This window comes from Bos indicus x Bos taurus, chromosome 18 (genome assembly GCF_003369695.1).
Source record: "Bos indicus x Bos taurus breed Angus x Brahman F1 hybrid chromosome 18, Bos_hybrid_MaternalHap_v2.0, whole genome shotgun sequence".
NCBI classification, from domain to species: domain Eukaryota; kingdom Metazoa; phylum Chordata; class Mammalia; order Artiodactyla; family Bovidae; genus Bos; species Bos indicus x Bos taurus.
This window is the reverse complement of record NC_040093.1, coordinates 8,267,580-8,285,685: the sequence shown is the minus strand read 5'-3', so window position 1 is coordinate 8,285,685 and position 18,106 is coordinate 8,267,580. Positions and strand designations below refer to the sequence as shown.

The 18,106-nt window shown below is 41.8% G+C and overlaps 1 protein-coding gene and 1 pseudogene across 1 annotated transcript; one reads left to right on the top strand and one right to left on the bottom strand.

The window, feature by feature from the left end:
- Nucleotides 1-1,047: 1,047 nt before the first annotated feature.
- LOC113876901 lies at nt 1,048-1,147 on the bottom strand (annotated as a pseudogene).
- A 5,681-nt stretch (nt 1,148-6,828) lies between these two features.
- On the top strand, nt 6,829-17,853 carry ZNF175 (zinc finger protein 175). Its single transcript, XM_027514073.1, has 5 exons — nt 6,829-6,936; nt 8,691-8,952; nt 10,348-10,474; nt 10,865-10,960; nt 15,109-17,853. The coding sequence occupies exons 1-5, from the start codon at nt 6,929-6,931 to the stop codon at nt 16,920-16,922; spliced, it is 2,307 nt and encodes a 768-aa protein (XP_027369874.1). The 5' UTR covers nt 6,829-6,928; the 3' UTR covers nt 16,923-17,853.
- The last annotated feature ends 253 nt before the right edge of the window (nt 17,854-18,106 follow it).

Here is an 18,106-nt window from a genome sequence, read left to right as displayed (position 1 = left end):
CTTTGGACTGCAAGGAGATCAATCAGTCAACCCTAAAGGAAGTCAGTCCTGAATATTCATTAGAAGGACTGATGCTGAAGCTGAAGCTGAAGCTCCAATACTATGGCCACCTGATGTGAAGAGCCAACTTATTGGAAAAGACCCTGATGCTGGGAAAAGCTGAGGGCGGGAGGAGAAGGGGGCAACAGAGGATGAGATGGTTGGATGGCATCATCAGCTCAATGAGTTTGCAAAAACTCCAGGAGACAGTGAAGGACAGGGAAGCCTGGTGTGCTGCAGTCCAAGGGATTGCAAAGTTTTACATGAATTAACAACTGAACAATAACAACAAAGGGGAAAATATAGGTATTTGGGAAAACGCCAGCAACTCCAGTTGGGCAGAATTTTCAGGTGATTTTTCCATCACCAGAAGCAATAGTGGCCATAAAGTCACAATGAGGCAGATTTCAGGAAATGCAGAGTGGGTCAGAGTGAGGATCTGAAGCAAAGAATCGGAAATGACTCTCCTCATTTATAATAACATGAAGCATTTCAGGGTCATGGGAAGGATAGGAGTTAGAAAAGAACTGCAAGGAGCAGGAATAACATCAGAATAACTCAGGTCTACAAATTGATGATTGCACAGGAAATACATTTCAGACCTAGGGGGGATGGGGATGCTTGGGAAGTGAAACAAGAATGAAAGATCTGGGATGAAACCCAAGACTGGTAATGAGGCAGGAGATAAACAGACCCCAGAATGAGCAGCTGGAGTTTGTCTCCTGTGAATAGATACTCCAAAACCACAGCACGTCTTCTCTCTTGGGAGAAGCTCAGAGGTGGGGTGCAGTCACTGCCAGAGAGGTTGCACAATGCAAAGAGAGGGGAAGAAAGAAATACCCTGGATTTTACATTTTCTTCCTTGATGTATTTTTTAAAGAGAAAACAGGATGGTTTAATTTGTAGAGCCTAGTTATTTGTTCTTGATTACAGCATTCAACATGTAAATTCAAGTCACCTCTTGGTACAGAAAGGGCCCTCTTCTACTTTCTTGGGACAGTTAATCCAAAATATACGGAACGTTTCATGAGTTTGCGTGTCATTCTTGCATGGGGCCATGCTAATCTTCTCTATCATTCTGATTTTAATATCTGAGCCGCTGAATCTCGAGCACTTCTTCCTTGATTTTATTAAAAAAATTTTTTTTAATTATTTTTTTAATTTAATATATTGTATTGGTTTTGCCATATATCAAAATGAATCTGCCACAGGTATACAGGTGTTCCCCATCCTGAACCCTCCTCCCTCCTCCCTCCCCCCTCCCCGTACCATCCCTCTGGGTCCTCCCAGTGCACCAGCCCCAAGCATCCAGTATCGTGCATCGAACCTGGACTGGCAACTCGTTTCATATATGATATTATACATGTTTCAATGCCATTCTCCCAAATCATTCCATCCTCTCCCTCTCCCACAAAGTCCAAAAGACTGTTCTATACATCAGTGTCTCTTTTGCTGTCTTGTATACAGGGTTATTGTTACCATCTTTCTAAATTCCATATATATGCGTTAGTATACTGTATTGGTGTTTTTCTTTCTGGCTTACTTCACTCTGTATAATAGGCTCCAATTTCATCCACCTCATTAGAACTGATTCAAATGTATTCTTTTTAATGGCTGAGTAATACTCCATTGTGTATATGTACCACAGCTTTCTTATCCATTCATCTGCTGATGGACATCTAGGTTGCTTCCATGTCCTAGCTATTATAAACAGTGCTGCGATGAACATTGGGGTACACGTCTCTTTCAATTCTGGTTTCCTCAGTGTGTATGCCCAGCAGTGGGATTGCTGGGTCATAAGGCAGTTCTATTTCCAGTTTTTTAAGGAATCTCCACACTGTTCTCCATAGTGGCTGTACTAGTTTGCATTCCCACCAACAGTATAAGAGGGTTCCCTTTTCTCCACATCCTCTCCAGCATTTATTGCTTGTAGTCTTTTGGATTGCAGCCATTCTGACTGGCGTGAAATGGTACCTCATAGTGTTTTGATTTGCATTTCTCTGATAATGAATGATGTTGAGCATCTTTTCATGTTTGTTACCCATCTGTATGTCTTCTTTGGAGAAATGTCTATTTAGTTCTTTGGCCCATTTTTTGATTGGGTCATTTATTTTTCTGGAATTGAGCTGCAGGAGTTGCTTGTCTATTTTTGAGATTAGTTGTTTGTCAGTTGCTTCATTTGCTATTATTTTCTCCCATTCTGAAGGCCGTCTTTTCACCTTGCTTATAATTTCCTTTGTTGTGCAGAAACTTTTAAGTTTAATTAGGTCCCATTTGTTTATTTTTGCTTTTATTTCCAATATTCTGGGAGGTGGGTCATAGAGGATCCTGCTGTGATGTATGTCAGAGAGTGTTTTGCCTATGTTCTCCTCTAGGAGTTTTATAGTTTCTGGTCTTACGTTTAGATCTTTAATCCATTTTGAGTTTATTTTTGTGTATGGTGTTAGAAAGTGTTCTAGTTTCATTCTTTTTTACAAGTGGTTGGCCAGTTTTCCCAGCACCACTTGTTAAAGAGATTGTCTTTAATCCATTGTATATTCTTGCCTCCTTTGTCAAAGATAAGGTGTCCATATGTGCGTGGATTTATCTCTGGGCTTTCTATTTTGTTCCATTTTCTTGATTTTAATCTCCAGCATTTGACTAACTGAACCTAGTGGGAGGCTAGCTAATAAAGATATCTGGAAAATGTAGCCTGCAGGGGTAAATCCCATTAGGTCAGAGCAGTGTAGGGGAGGGACCAGGACACCAGGCAAGGACTGATCTGTACATCCACCCATCCTCTCCCATGGGGCCAGTTCAGGAGACCAGACATGAAACTGGACAGAGGTTATTTCTGGCTGAGAAAAGTCAGCAAGTATGACCTGATGCACAGACGTGAGCTGTAGTGAGGGAAGTGCCTAGGAGACAGAGACTCTGTCCATCTGAGCTTCCGTGTTCTGCCTCTCACCATGGCCAGAAGAGAGACAGTGTTTCAGTCCACAAACCCAACCATGCAACTCTTGGTGTTCAGTCACTCAGTCAGTCCAACTCTTTGCGACCCCATGGACTGTAGCATGCTAGGCTTCCCTGTCCTTTACTATCTCCTGGAGTTTTTGCAAACTCATGTCTATTGAGTTGGTGATGCCATCCAACCATCTCATCCTCTGTTGTCCCCTTCTCCTCCTGCCTTCAGTCGTTCCCAGGTCTTTTCCAGTGAGTCAGCTCTTCACATCAGGTGGCCAAAGTATTGGAGCTTCAGCTTCAGCATCAGTCCTTCCAATGAATGTTTAGGGTTGATTTCCTTTAGGATTGACTGGTTTGATCTTCTTGCTGTTCAAGGAACTCTCAAGAGTCTTCTCCAACACCACAGTTCTAAGTCTCAATTCTTCAGCACTCAGCCTTCTTTATGGTCCAACGCTCACATCTGTACATGACTACTGGAAAAACCATAGCTTTGACTACAGCGCCTCCAGGACCCTCCAATTTTGTGGGGAATTGTAAGAGGAAGTTATGGGCTAAGACTACAGAGAATTCACCCTGGGGAAGACAGACAAGGCCAGCCTCCCTTGGGATTTGGGGGCTTAGGTGTAGATCATCTGAGGAAGAGCTTGCTCACCTAGATTCAGATGATCCACAGGTGAGTATGAAGCTGGCCCCAAGAGGATCCCTTTAAGCAGAGTCAAACCCAGGGGCTATAAAACACCTTGCTCTACAGATATAATAATCATCTAAGCAAGAAGAGAGAATGAAATTGAAGAAACAACTGTGTTGAGAAGTGGCCTTGGATTTTCAAGGCACAGACAATAATCCTAAAAGGCAAAAGGAAAGGAGTGGGCATGGATGTGTGGGGGGCAGAGGCGAAGAGAGGAAACCTTGGCAAGATTACATGTAAATATAAATCCAATATAAACATAAATGTAATTGTGTTTGTGTGCATATGTGTATACATTATAATACATACATCATCAATCTAAATAAACCTAGGAAGCAATGAGCAGGCAGAAAGCACTTATTTGGGATCAAAGACTTGCAATTTGGGGCACACAAATTCAGGGAGCAACGAAACTGTGTCCCACATGGGAGTAAAAGTCAGGGGGTTTTAAAAGCAAAGAAGGGAGATTTGCATTACAAAGAATTTTCACTGGAGTTGGAGGCAGGATCTAGTGTTGGCTGAACATGCTTGACTGCTAAGGCTATAACTAGAGGGTGGAAAAAGTTCGTTGTTGTGACAAGTCACAGGTGTTCTTGCAGAGTTCTTGAAATATCTGTGGTTGGCCCAGTTGAAAAGTTCAAGATTCCACCTGGTGGCGATGTGTGTAAGGTCCACCCCCTTAATGGCCTCCTAGCTCCATTAAGGAAAAAAAAATACCCTTGACGTAAGTGACTCCATTTTATGTCACATTTCACAACATCATATATACTCTCAGAGTTGGAAATGCCAGAGTGATAAGCAAATAGTTAAAAGCTTTAAAGCTTTCAAGACATAAGTTCACAAATTTATTTATACATTTAAATTTATTTTTTATATTTATATAGTTCAACTATATAAAACAAAAAACATTTACCTTGGATAGGTAAATGAAATCAGAAGACAAGAATAAGCCAGGAGAATATATTTACCTTGGATAGCAAATCCAAGGTAAATGAAATCAGAAGACAAGGACAAGCCAGGAAAATATAGTCATAATCCTATTATAGACTAATGATTGTAGTTCCTATATAAAAGAATTATCCAAATTTTTAAGAAAGAAATATACACTAATAATCATGAGACAGATATGAACAGCCATTGAATGGCAGAACAGCAGAAAAGATTGTTGTTGCTCAGTCATGTCCGAGTCTTTGTGATCCCATGAACTACAGCACGCCAGGCTTTTCTGTCCTTCACTATCTCCCAAAGTTTACTCATACTCATGTCCATTGAGTCGGTGATGCCATCCAACTATCTGATTCTCTGTCATCCCCTTCTCCTCCCACCCTCAATCTTTCCCAGCATCAGGGTCTTTCCAATGAATAGGCTCTTCACATCAGGTGGTCAAAGTATTGGAACTTCAGCATCACCATCAGTCCTAATGAATATTCAGGGTTGGCAGAACAGATTAGAATGGAAAGTAGTAATCATTATGAAACCTACTTAAAAATACTTTACTTTCATGTCTATAATGAGAAATTCTAGTTAAAACTATAATGGGTACATTTTTCATTGGTAAGATAGAAAGATCCAAATCAGTGCTAATGTACACTGCTGTTGAGGTTGGAGAGAAGCAGAGATGAGTCGCATTATAGGGGATGGTGATGCAAATTGGTACAACCTCCTGGAGAGTCATTTGGCCATACTGTATTCTATCAACACTGGTAATGTGTGTGCCCTCTGACTGAGGAATTCAAATTCACACAGACATTTTAGCAGACAGGCATACCTGGGGATAGTTCAAGTTCATAATAAAGCAAATACCTTAATAAAGTGAGGCAAACAATATATTTTTTAAAATTTTCTGGTACATAAAAGTTATGATTACACTATATTTTTACATCACACGGTGCAGTGCATAGCAATATGTCTCTAAAAAAAAAAAATGTACAGGGCTTCCCTGGTGGCTTGGTGGTAAAGAATCCTCCTGCCAATGCAGAAAACACGGGTTCTTATCCCTAGTTCGGGAAGATCCCACATGTCACAGAGCAACTAAGCCTGAGCACCACAACTACTATGACTGTGCTCTAGAGCCCAGCAGCTGCAATTACTAAGCCCATGTGCCACTACTTAAGTCCACACACCAAGAGCCCGTGCTCCGCAAGAAGAGAAGCCATTGCAATGAGAGAAGTGCAAACACCACATGAGAGAGCAGCCCTTGCTCACCTCAACACCTCAAGGGCTTTTGCTGCAGTCCTTGCAGCAACAAAGACCCAGTAGTGCCAAAAATAAATGAAAATAAATATTTTTTAATGTACAAAGCTTAATTCAAAAATACTTTTTTGCTAAAGTAGGCTAACTATCATTTGAGCCTTTGGAGATTTGTAATCTTTTTAATAGTAACATCAAAGATCACTATCACAGATCACCATAAAAATATAATAAAAAAATGGAAATACTTCAAGAAATACCAAAATGTGACTCAGAGACATGAAGTGAGCAAATGCTGTTGGCAAAACGGCACTAACAGACTTGCTCTACACTGGGCTGCCCCAAACCTTCAACTTGTTTTTTAAAAAAAAGCGGGGGGGGGGGGGGGCAATATCTGTGAAGCACAATGAAGAACAGTAAAATGAGAAATGCCTTAGCCCTCTCAAAAATCACCTCATTAACGTCACACGATTCTTTAAAGGCTCTCATTACTAAGGAAATCACGAAGCTTTTAGGAGTTCTCTGCCAAGTTCTGCACCTTTGGGCTCCCGACAGATCTCTGACCATCTGGGCAGCCTTGACAGGGAAGAGGCCAGATAGTGAGAAAGGGGCTTTTAATCAGTGTGAAAAGTACAGAGAAAGGATATTTTTCAGAATATGCAATGCTATTTTTCTCCTAGAACTATATCTACACACATCTTTAATTGGTCCCTCGCCAATGGGAAACACCACCAAGACTTCAATTCTATGAAGATTGCCTAGTGCGTTCCCTGGCTGTACGGAATGGAGAGTCTTTGAAAATGGCGTCCTCCCTAATATAATCCTTATGGGCGGGGCCATCTTGTTCTCCCGATACCGTCCCTGAAGGAAAATGAACCGCGGAATAGACCAACGGACTTGATACGCCATGATAACTATTGGCAGACCGTGGCTTCCAAGGTGCTAGTGAGCATGAGCAACGTTCAAACACAGCCTCCCAAATCCTGACAGGGATTCGAATCGGAAGTGGCCCAGAGCGGCCATTTCGCTTCTGTTGTCAACTCTTCTAACCTGTGAATCGCCTGTGGGATGCTGAGGTGATTTGGAACATTAGCAATGGGGAATCTGCGGGGTCGATGAGGGGGGTAATCCGCTTGGTGTGAGTGATGTTGGGAATTGGGGGCCGAGTGATGGGGGTCTGTGGAATGAGTGATGTCGAGTCTGCGGAGTGAGTGGTGGGGTTCTTAGTGATGGGAGCTATAGAGTAAGTGGGGTTTTCTAATTTAAGTTTACTGCTTGGCTCGTTGATTTTCACTCTTTCTTGCCTTATTTCTGTATGTATATAAGTATTTTTGTAACTTGAATTCCAAGTGTACTTTAATTCAGAGTTTATATGTTGGCCCATGAAATTTATTTATATGATAGTGAACATGGGTCTTTAAGAAGGCCTTGGTATGGTACTGGGAACCACCTGGGGAAGTGGTCCACTGCTTGGGGGACTGTAGGAGGCAATGGCTGACTGGGAGCAGGAGCTTTGAGGGTCACATTGTAACACACTCAAGGGAGACAGTGATTGAGGGAGGATCAGTGAAATCAGTAAAGTGTTCGGGGTGCTAAGGGCAGCATTTGGGAACCAGTTGATGGGAGACCTAGTGGGCCAGTGATGGAGGTTTGTGAAGCTGATTGATTTGCTTTCTGGGCAGTGAGTGTTGTCCTTTGGAAATGAATGAGTGGGTCAGTGTTGGTCTCAACTTGGGTCTCTGTGGACATGGTTAAGGATAAGTGACTGGGTGTTGAGCAAATCAATGATAGTTTCTTCCTGGGGTGCATTATTTGGAACCCTATATTGGGGGTTATCTAATGGTGATTGGGAGTCCTAGTACATGTCTGCAGGTTTTCCAAATGAAGCTGGGATTCCATACATTGAATTTGAATTTTGTCGGAAAAGGTTGAGCTGTCTGTATTATGGATGGGCACTGAAATGTCCAGAACCTCAGTTCCAGACATGGGCTACTTGAAGCCTAAGCTTTCTGAAGCCAACAGGAAATGTAAACAGTGTTTCTGGAAATTGACTATGTAGACCACATGGGATAGTGGCAACTGGGACGTGTCAGAATTCCCTTTGGAGACTGAGTGACCTTAAGGCAAATTAGGTAACAGCAGTCAGCTTCAGGTTTCCTCATCCACGAAATGGGTATGAAAGTGAAAGTGAAAGTTGCTCAGTTCGACTCTTTGCCACCCCATGAATTATACAGTCCATGGAATTCTCTAGGCCAGAATACTGGAATGAGTAGCCTTTCCCTTCTCCAGGGGATCTTCCAACCCAGGAATCGAACCCGGGTCTCCTGCATTGCAGGTGGATTCTTTACCAACTGAGCTATCAGGGAAGCCCTCAAATGGGTATAATGATGATATTTAGCTGACAGGGTGGTGTGAGAATTACTCAAGGTATCTGATACCTGACTCAGCAACTTGCTGATTTTTATTCAGCATGTAATAAAATAAATTTTATTTTTTATTGTTTATCATGTGCCTGGCAGGTTCTGAGGACTTGACAAACCTCAACTCATGGAAGTTTCTCATTGCCTATGATAAATACCTTCCTCTTCATTTTGGAAACTGCCACTAAAATAATATCTCTCTCTTCTCATAGTTAAAAGGTGTGTCAGAGCTGCAGTTAAACCTTCATGAACTTTAATCCAAATCTTTTCCATCTTATTTTTTACCCCAATAGATTCCTGAGTTTTGTTTACCCTCATGTTGTGAACACAGTGACTTTCACCTAATGGCCCTCAAAAATTCCTCTGGCGTGGATATTAGATGAGTAATGATGCGTTTACTGCCTTTCCAGGATTTCCAGTGTCCCTCCAGAGCCCCTGGGTCAGGCCACATCACGGAGACTGCAGGATCTCCCTACACAGCTCAGGTCGACTCTTCCTAGCAGCTCTGATTGGAGCCTTCTGATGCCCACCCAGCTGCAGGCTCCTGGAAAGAGTGGAGTTGTCAGCAAGAGAGACCAAGAATTGAAGCCCAGAAGGGACATGCTTGCTGACATGAATTTGCCCCAGAGGCCCCAGGTCTTGGGTTTAGAGGAGCAGGACGTATCGTGTGAGGTAAGCGGGAGCCACCCCCACCCCAGGGGTAGTTCTACGGAACTTGAGGGCAGACAAAGGAAGCAGCAGACTCTGGACTCCTTGTGTCAAGACAATGTGGATTCTCCGGCAGAGAGCAGAGAACTGATAGCTAATGTTTCCTCATCCACAGGCACTGTGTCTTATAGAGGAAACTGAACTGACCGATGCAGGAGGATGTGTAGGAGAAGAGGGTTGGTCCTGGGGCAAAGGAAGAAGAAACCATAGCTCCAGCCACAGGCCAGGAAATACTGACTCCTTCCTGCTCAGCACAGGCATCCTTCACCCATATGTTCATCCTCCATCCACTGCTGGGTCTTTGCATTGTTTCAGCTGATCCCCACCTGACTCCTCCTCACTGGAGATTGGCTGGTTTCTCCTCTGTCCTCAGAATTTACAGTCACAGAGCAAGAACTAGCTTTTAAGGACCGTGTGGTTTTTCCTCTTTTAAAAGATGAATAAAAGTGCTCAGGAATAATGTAGACATTGATATTTGATATTTTGGAGTGAGGAAGCAGGGTTCTTGGTTATACTCAAGATTTCCTGAAATTCCAAGTTGTTCTATGTATTTCATGACCTTTCGTGTGTTTTTAAAATAACAATGACCCACTCTAAGGACCTCATTGCTATTGCTAAGTCACTTCAGTCGTGTCCGACTCTGTGCGACCCCATAGACGGCAGCCCACCAGGCTTCCCTGTCCATGGCATTCTCCAGGCAAGAACACTGGAGTGGGTTGCCATTTCCTTCTCCAATGCATGAAAGTGAAAAGTGAAAGTGAAGTCACTCAGTCGTGTCCGACCCTCAGCGACCCCATGGACTGCAGCCCACCAGGCTCCTCCATCCATGGGATTTTCCAGGCAAGAGTACTGGAGTGGGGTGCCATTGCCTTCTCCGAAGGACCTCATTAAATCCTGTGTATCTCCAAATACAGACACATTTTGAGGTTCTGGGGGTTAGGACTTCAGCATATGAATGAGTGGGGGGGGGTGGGGGTGGGGGCACAATTCAGCCCATAATAGTGGCAAACACTGCCTTGTAGAAAAATGTATTTCATTTTGTGTTGGAGTTGGCTGAATTTTAAGAGCACTTCTTGTTCAGCTAAGGTGTTAAGATGCATGATATTGGGTTGGCCAAAAAGTTTGTTAAGGAACATATAGAAACCACAAACTTTTTGGCCAACCTAATCCTTATTAGCTTTGTTCTTATTTTAATATTAAAAATATTGTTTTCTTGCCCTGATTCTGATTTCATACAATATGAAACAGGTAGTTAGTGGGAAGCCATATATATCATGGTGAAGTCATTAAGAACACACCCCTGTATGTAAGTTCACCAATGATGACTAATTCTCATTGAGCTGGGGTATGTTGTTATAGGGGTTAGTGTCTTTTGAGGATGTGACCATGGACTTCAGCAGGGAGGAGTGGCAGCAACTGGACCCTGCCCAGAGACACCTGTATCAGGATGTGATGCTGGAGATCTACAGCCACTTTTTCTCTGTGGGTGAGCACAGCTGACCTGGGACTCTTGGACGGGCCTCCGAGATGTCCCTCCTTCTTGTGGCATGCAGTGGGACATCTGAAGAATGTAATCAGTTTGTCCTGGGCTTGTCCCAAATTGTTCATTCCTCTTGGTCATCTTTGAATGTTACTTTGTTCCTAATGAAAGATGTGTCAATGAAAGAAAGCTTCATTGAATGACCTCTGAAGCCCAATGTATGTCTTGCACGCTAAGTCACTTCAGTTGTGTCCGACTCTTTTTGACCCCATGAACTATAGCCAATCAGGCTCCTTTGTACATGGGATTCTCCAGGCAGAATACTAGAGTGGGTTCCCATGCCCTTCTCTGAAGCCCAATACCACATCCTAATGCAATATCCTTTCTTATTCACAGGGTATCACATTCCCAACCCAGAGATCATTTTCAGGATTGAAGAAGGAAAGGAACCATGGGTGAGGAAGACTGAACTCCCATGTCAGAGGTATCATGGTGAGTGACTGTCAAGTCGTGTAGATCCATGAGGGGCCATATTCAACCTACCACACTTATCCATTCCCCAATGGTGGACACACGTTATCTCCTACTCCTTAAAACTAATGCTGCTATACATTATTTTGTAATGTATGCCATTAAGGCTAATACTGCCATACATTATTTTGTAAATGTTCTATAGGGGCCAACATAAGAATTAATCAGAGGTGGATAGTCAAGGGGGATTGCCTGATCACTGGATATGACTACACTTAATCCAGCTAAGTTAATCATTTTTACATCTTGCTTCCCAACATATATAATATTTATCAAATTTCTCATTTATGGCCCATGTTATGATAGAGCTGTTTTCATTTTTCTGGGAACAGAGCATCTCATCATATCTGTTATCTGATTGGATTTTCCATCTGTATGTTGCTTTTGTCGTCTCATTTTATCCCTTTGTGGAATTTCCTGAAGGCCTTTTTTTAAATTTGTCCTCTGAACTCATTTTTTTTCTGCACTGAATCCTTCTTTATTCCTAATTGTGGTGCCTCCAACTTGGGCCCCTGTACTTCCCTCTGGCTATCCCTTCATAGAGGAATTACTTTAAAGGACCCTTCTATTCTCAACACTTAAGGCCTAATTTTTTTTTTTTCCTGATGATCCTTTATCAGTGCCTCCAGTCCCCATGCCTAAACCATGTTCTCTTATTTAGCTTTATGGTGGACAGTTCCTGTGGGGTGTCTCATTTCCTTTAAGGAAATCAGAAATTGGAATCATTATGCACATCAGAAATTCTTCTCACTTTATACGTTTTGTCCAAAAGATTCTTCTGTTTCTTGGCTCTCCCATCTTAGTCTTCTAACTTGTTATTTTAGAAATTCTACTATATATATATTTTTTAAAAGACAATTTAGTTGACTCTTTTTCTTAATTCCAGGGGTATCACCATAAACCACGTATTTTCTCATGCTTGGGTTATTTTGTTCCTAATGGGATTTGTGGATTCCCAGTCATCATGAGTTCAGTCAAGATGACATTGATAGATTACCCCAAAGATTGATTTATTTCTTTTTCTCAGATTTTAATGCTATCAGTTCAGTTCAGTCACTCAGTTGTGTCTGACTCTCTGCGACTACATGAATCGCAGCACACCAGGCCTCCCTGTCCATCACCAACTCCCGGAGTTCACTCAGACTCACGTCCATCGAGTTAGTGATGCCATCCAGCCATCTCATCCTCTGTCATCCCCTTCTCCTCCTGCCCCCAATCCCTCCCAGCATCAGAGTCTTTTCCAATGAGTCAACTCTTCGCATGAGGTGGCCAAAGTACTGGAGTTTCAGCTTTAGCATCATTCCTTCCAAAGAAATCCCAGGGCTGATCTCCTTCAGAATGGACTGGTTGGATCTCCTTGCAGTCCAAGGGACTCTCAAGAGTCTTCTCCAACACCACAGTTCAAAAGCATCAGTTCTTCGGTGCTCAGCTTTCTTCTTCTGGAGAAGGCAATGGCACCCCACTCCAGTACTCTTGCCTGGAAAATCCCATGGACGGCGGAGCTGGTAGGCTGCAGTCCGTGGGGTTGCTGGGCCCGGAAGGAGGCCGTCTGTGGGGTCACACAGAGTCGGACACGACTGAAACGACTTAGCAGCAGCAGCAGCAGCAGCAGCAGCAGCAGCTTTCTTCACAGTCCAACTCTCACATCCATACATGACCACTGGAAAAACCATAGTTTTGACTAGATGGACCTTTGTTGGTAAAGTAATGTCTCTGCTTTTCAATACGCTATCTAGGTTGGTCATAACTTTCCTTCCAAGGAGTAAGTGTCTTTTAATTTCATGGCTGCAGTCACTATCTGCAGGGATTTTGGAGCCCAAAAGAATAAAGTCTGACACTGTTTTCACTGTTTCCCCATCTATTTCCCATGAAGTGATGGGACCAGATGCCATGATCTTCGTTTTCTGAATGTTGAGTTTTAAGCCAACTTTTTCACTTTCCTCTTTCACCTTCATCAAGAGGCTTTTGAGTTCCTCTTCACTTTCTGCCATAAGGGTGGTGTCATCTGCATATCTAAGGTTATTGATATTTCTCCCAGCAATCTTGATTCCAGCTTGTGCTTCTTCCAGCCCAGCATTTCTCATGATGTACTCTGCATAGAAGTAAATGCTATATATATATATATATACACACACACATACACATACATACCTACTAAAAATGGTAAAAATAAAGCGCATTCTCATTTTTTAAAAAAAGTGATAGATGACTGAGGTTTGGGAACAGGACAAGGGTCTGGGATAGTTTATCCAAGTGATTGAAAGAGAAAAGAAAACAAGACGTGACGGTCTTAACCATACTCAGTATTTAAATCTCTGATAGGATAAAGTAATAGTAAAATTCAGCCACCTTTTTAAAAAGAATCTGTTATGTCTTATGTTCTTACTAGTAAACTGGATGATCAGTGACTCCTGTTCTTAACCAAAAAATGGTATATTGAGTAGCATAAAGCTGAAAGTTATAACAAAGAGACCAAGGTCCAGTAGAATAATTTCCAGAATAATTCTCCTCCTATAAAACACTTCTAAAAGTCAGTTCAGCAGGAAGCCTTATGTTTTGTATTCATTCAGGTGTTGAAATTTTTCTCTTGTCATTGCAGTACCATCTTTTATGATGCTGTCAATCTTTGGGAATGAGTGCATTGCAACCAAAGCCAGGTTCTATTAGGCAGAAAAGGGATGGAGGGTACTGAGAAACTGTGATGTGTTTCTCTGGCTAGAAGTGGTGCATAATGTTGTATGCCCATTTCGTCAGCAAAAACAGTCTCACTGTCACATATCACTGCAAAGGAAATTGTGAGTCATTATGTGGCTTGGCTGCCATGTGCCTGGCCATAGTTAACCTCTGTGGAAGAGGGTGAGACAGCCTCTAGGGGACAGCCTGTTTGTCCAGTCTTCCAGTTTACCCTTCTTGGGATATGTACTAAGTTCAGGGAAACAAACTTTAGTTTCATAGAATTGAGAGTTTGAGTATAGGTATTCTTTCACTGCTTGGCTATGTCAGGGTTGATGCTTTAATAGTCTATCAGAGGATATCTAGGGCTGAATGATTTTGGTATTGTTTCTAACAAGTAGGAGGAAGCTGGGAGATTAATCACAATGTAGATCTTTAATGAAAACCTATACAGATGTTCCCTGACTTGTGATGGTTCAATTTACAATTTTTCAACTTTACAATGTTGTGAAAGTCATACACATTTAGTACAAACTATACTTTGAATTGTAAATTTTGATCTTTTCCCAGGCTAGTGATATATAGTACTATACTCTCATGATGCCAGGCTCCCAGTCAGCCACATGATCATAAGGGGAATCAACCAATACACTTACTACCCTTCTGTACCCAGATAACCACTCTTTTTTTCACTTTCAGTACAGAATTCGATAAATTGCATGAGATATTCAACACTTTATTATAAAATAGGTCTTTTGTTAGCTGCTTTGGCCCAACCTTAGGCTAACATAAGTCTTCTAAGCACATTTAAAGTAGGCTGGGTTAAGCTTTGTTTAGTAGGTTAGGTGTATTCAACTCATTTCTGATTTATGATATTTTAAACTTATCATGGACATATCAGGACATAACCTCATTGTAAGTTGAGAAAACTCTGCACTCTGAACCCCTCCTTCAAGCTTTGGCTGTGCACAGATGCTGCCCTATGACACTCTTGTCTCTTTTATCCTGTAGTCATTGCACTAGGTCTGGGTATCTAGATCACCTGCATGAGTGGGGTCAGGTTGCCTTTGTTAAAGTCTTAACTTTCCCCACGGCTGGGCAAAGTGATTTTGGTTAATTATTTAACCATTGTACTTCCTTTGTTTCATGTGGAAAACCAGGATAATAAATAGTTACTTCCTGGGATTGTTGTGGGGATTGAATGAATTTATGTGTGCATCACATAGAACATTGCCTAGCAAATGCTAAGTGCTATACAGCTAAGTGGCTGACATATAGTAAGGGCTGTGTGACTTCTCTCTTGATCACCATCAGCATGACCATTGGTATATGACTCAGCAGTTTCTCCATGCACAATCTCAGTCAGCTCCATGTGACTTCTCCTCTATCCTTTGCTAATTGTTCACTGTATCTATTTCATCTTGTTCTCCTTCTAGAAGGGGAGTTTGGGCTTGAAACCCCACAACGGGAAATTTCTGAAGAAGCTTCATTTCACAATGAGATGATGGGTGGAGTCACAAGAGATGGTTCATGGTGTTCCATTTTAGAAGAACTGTGGAAACAAGCTGACCAAACAGAGAGGGATCCTAAAAATCAAAATAAACCTTCACATCAGGGGGCTTTCTTCAATAAGAAAACACTGAACACAGAGAGGGACTGTGACTACAAGTACCCTGGAACAGTCATTCAGGCAAAGCCCCACCTTGTTTCTTCACAAAAGGGACCTCATAAACGTTGCTCAGTTGCAAAAAGGTTGAAGCCTAACCTAGAAGCAACTCATCAAAATCAAAGCAGTATCACAAAACACCTTGATGATATGGTTGGATCTGGTCAGCCAGTTATCCATAGCTCTTCCAGTGCCAGCTGCAAGAATACTCACACAGGAGAGAACTTCCGTGAAGGTAATACATGTACAAAAGCCTTCAGCCAGAAACAGTTACTCACACAGCATCAAGTTCATGCTCAGGAAAAACCAGATAAGTGTACTGAATGTGGGAGGGACTTGACCCACAAGTCACACCTCCTTGAGCAACAGAGATTCCATAGTGTAGAAAACCTCCAGGAATGTGGTAAATGTGGGAAAGCCTTCACCTCACAACCAAAACTCGGGGTCTGTGTGACAGATCATACAGGTAACATACCGTATATATGTAAGGAATGTGGAAAAGTCTTCATTCAGAGGCCAGAATTGGTTACACACCAGAAAACTCATACTAGAAAGAAGCCCCATAAATGCCATGAATGTGGAAAAACTTTCTTCCAGATGTTATCTCTCTTCAGACATCAGAGAACTCATACAAGAGAAAGACTCTATGAATGCGGTGAATGTGGGAAAGGCTTCTCCCAGAATTCAACTCTCAGTATACATCAGAAAATCCACACTGGCGAGCGACAGTATGTATGCAGTGAATGTGGGAAGGCCTTCACCCAGAAGTCAACACTCAGCTTGCACCAGAGAATCCATTCAGGGGAGAAGTCTTATGTGTGTATTGAATGCGGCCAGGCCTTTATCCAGAAGGCGCACCTGATTGTACATCAGAGAAGTCACACTGGAGAGAAGCCTTATCAGTGTCACAGCTGTGGGAAATCCTTCATTTCCAAGTCACAACTTGATATACATCATCGAATCCACACTGGGGAGAAACCTTATGAATGCAGTGACTGTGGGAAGACCTTTACCCAAAAGTCACACCTCAACATACACCAGAAAATTCACACTGGAGAAAGACACTACGTGTGCAGTGAATGCGGGAAGGCCTTCAACCAGAAGTCAATCCTCAGCATGCATCAGCGAATTCACACCGGAGAGAAGCCTTACAAATGCAGTGACTGTGGGAAGGCCTTTACTTCCAAGTCACAGTTCAGAGAGCATCAGCGGATCCATACGGGAGAGAAACCCTACGTATGTGCTGCATGTGGGAAGGCTTTCAATGGTAGATCAAATTTCCATAAACATCAGATGACTCACAATAGAGAGAGAACCTTTGCCTGTTACAAGTGTGGGAACACCTTCGTTGAGAAATCAGAGTTAATCACACATCAGAGAACACATATTGGAGAGAAACCTTATGAATGCTGTGACTGCGGGAAATCCTTCAGTAGGAAACCACAACTCAAAGTGCATCAACGAATTCACACAGGAGAGAGACCTTATGTGTGTTCCAAGTGTGGGAAGAGCTTCAACAACAGGTCAAATTTTAATAAACACCAGACAACTCACACCAGAGATAAATCTTATAAAAGCAGTTAATCTGTGCAAGGCTTTACCCAGAAGTCAATTCCTAGTATGCATAAACATCATAAACATCAATGAAACTAACTGAATTTCTTGAAGAAAAAACATGAGGCAGATATAATCATATATTATAGAATTCATGCTTCAGAAAAGCTCTAGGGAGGCACTGCATGTCTCCAAGTTACACATATTTTATGTGAGGGAAATAACTCAGGAAAGAACTTTTAAGGATGAGTGGAAATATCTATATTTGTACTAGCTTCATTAAAAGTTACAAAATTCATTTGAGGAAGAAACCCTAATACATTGAGAAGAGAGTTTCTATAGAGTAAGACAGATGGTTACCAGATTATAGGAAAATTTGTGGGACTATAATGATAACCCTGTTTAATGTGGAATATCATTATTTTTAGGCTGCCAGCAAACTAAATGATGACTTGGCAATATTAAGTATGTGTGTGTGTATCTGTATACTTATGTATGTATGCATATTTATATCTGCAGGTCAGTGTGTATACACACACACACACATACTCAATTCTGTAGTTTTTGCTACAGAATTCACTGTGTAACCAGAGGTGTTGATTATATATTTTTAAAAAGAACCTAACAATTGTTTTATCATATTTACTCCCTATTGAATTTACATCCTGAGGTTGCACAATTATTATTAATTTCTTTATGTACACAGACAGATGAATGTACTGTTTTTGGTAAATGCATAAATGTGATTCTGATATTCATAGTGTAGTTTTTCTCTTCTTTCATGATTAGTTCAGCTCTACTCTCCCCTTTCCACCTCCACCATCTATGGTGAACCTTTTAGTATGGAGTCTTTTATATGTTTATACAGGCTACTAATCACCTATGTCAGGAGTCAGCAAACTGTCCATCAGCCAAATCTGGTTGGCCACACATTTTTTAAATAAAGTTTTACTGGAACACAGCCATGTTCATTTTTTTGTGTGATGTCTGTGGTTGCTTTTGTGCTCCAGTGGCAGAGCTGAGTAGTTGTGGCAAAGGCCATATGGCCTGCAAACTGAAAGTATTTACCCTCCAGCTCAGAGAGAAGTCTGCCAACACTTGTTATTCCCACACACTCATTACTATGCTCATAAGCATACACCTATATAGGTACTCTTCCCTCTTTGTTTTGTAAGCATCAAATCATATCACATACCTTGTGCAGTTGTTCTTTT

What these genes read in the sequence shown, in the direction of transcription:
- ZNF175 (XM_027514073.1), top strand. An exon ending in CAGCCACTTTTTCTCTGTGG is followed by an intron (nt 10,475 to 10,864) that starts GTGAGCACAGCT and finishes TCTTATTCACAG; the next exon opens with GGTATCACATTCCCAACCCA. An exon ending in CCCATGTCAGAGGTATCATG is followed by an intron (nt 10,961 to 15,108) that starts GTGAGTGACTGT and finishes TTCTCCTTCTAG; the next exon opens with AAGGGGAGTTTGGGCTTGAA.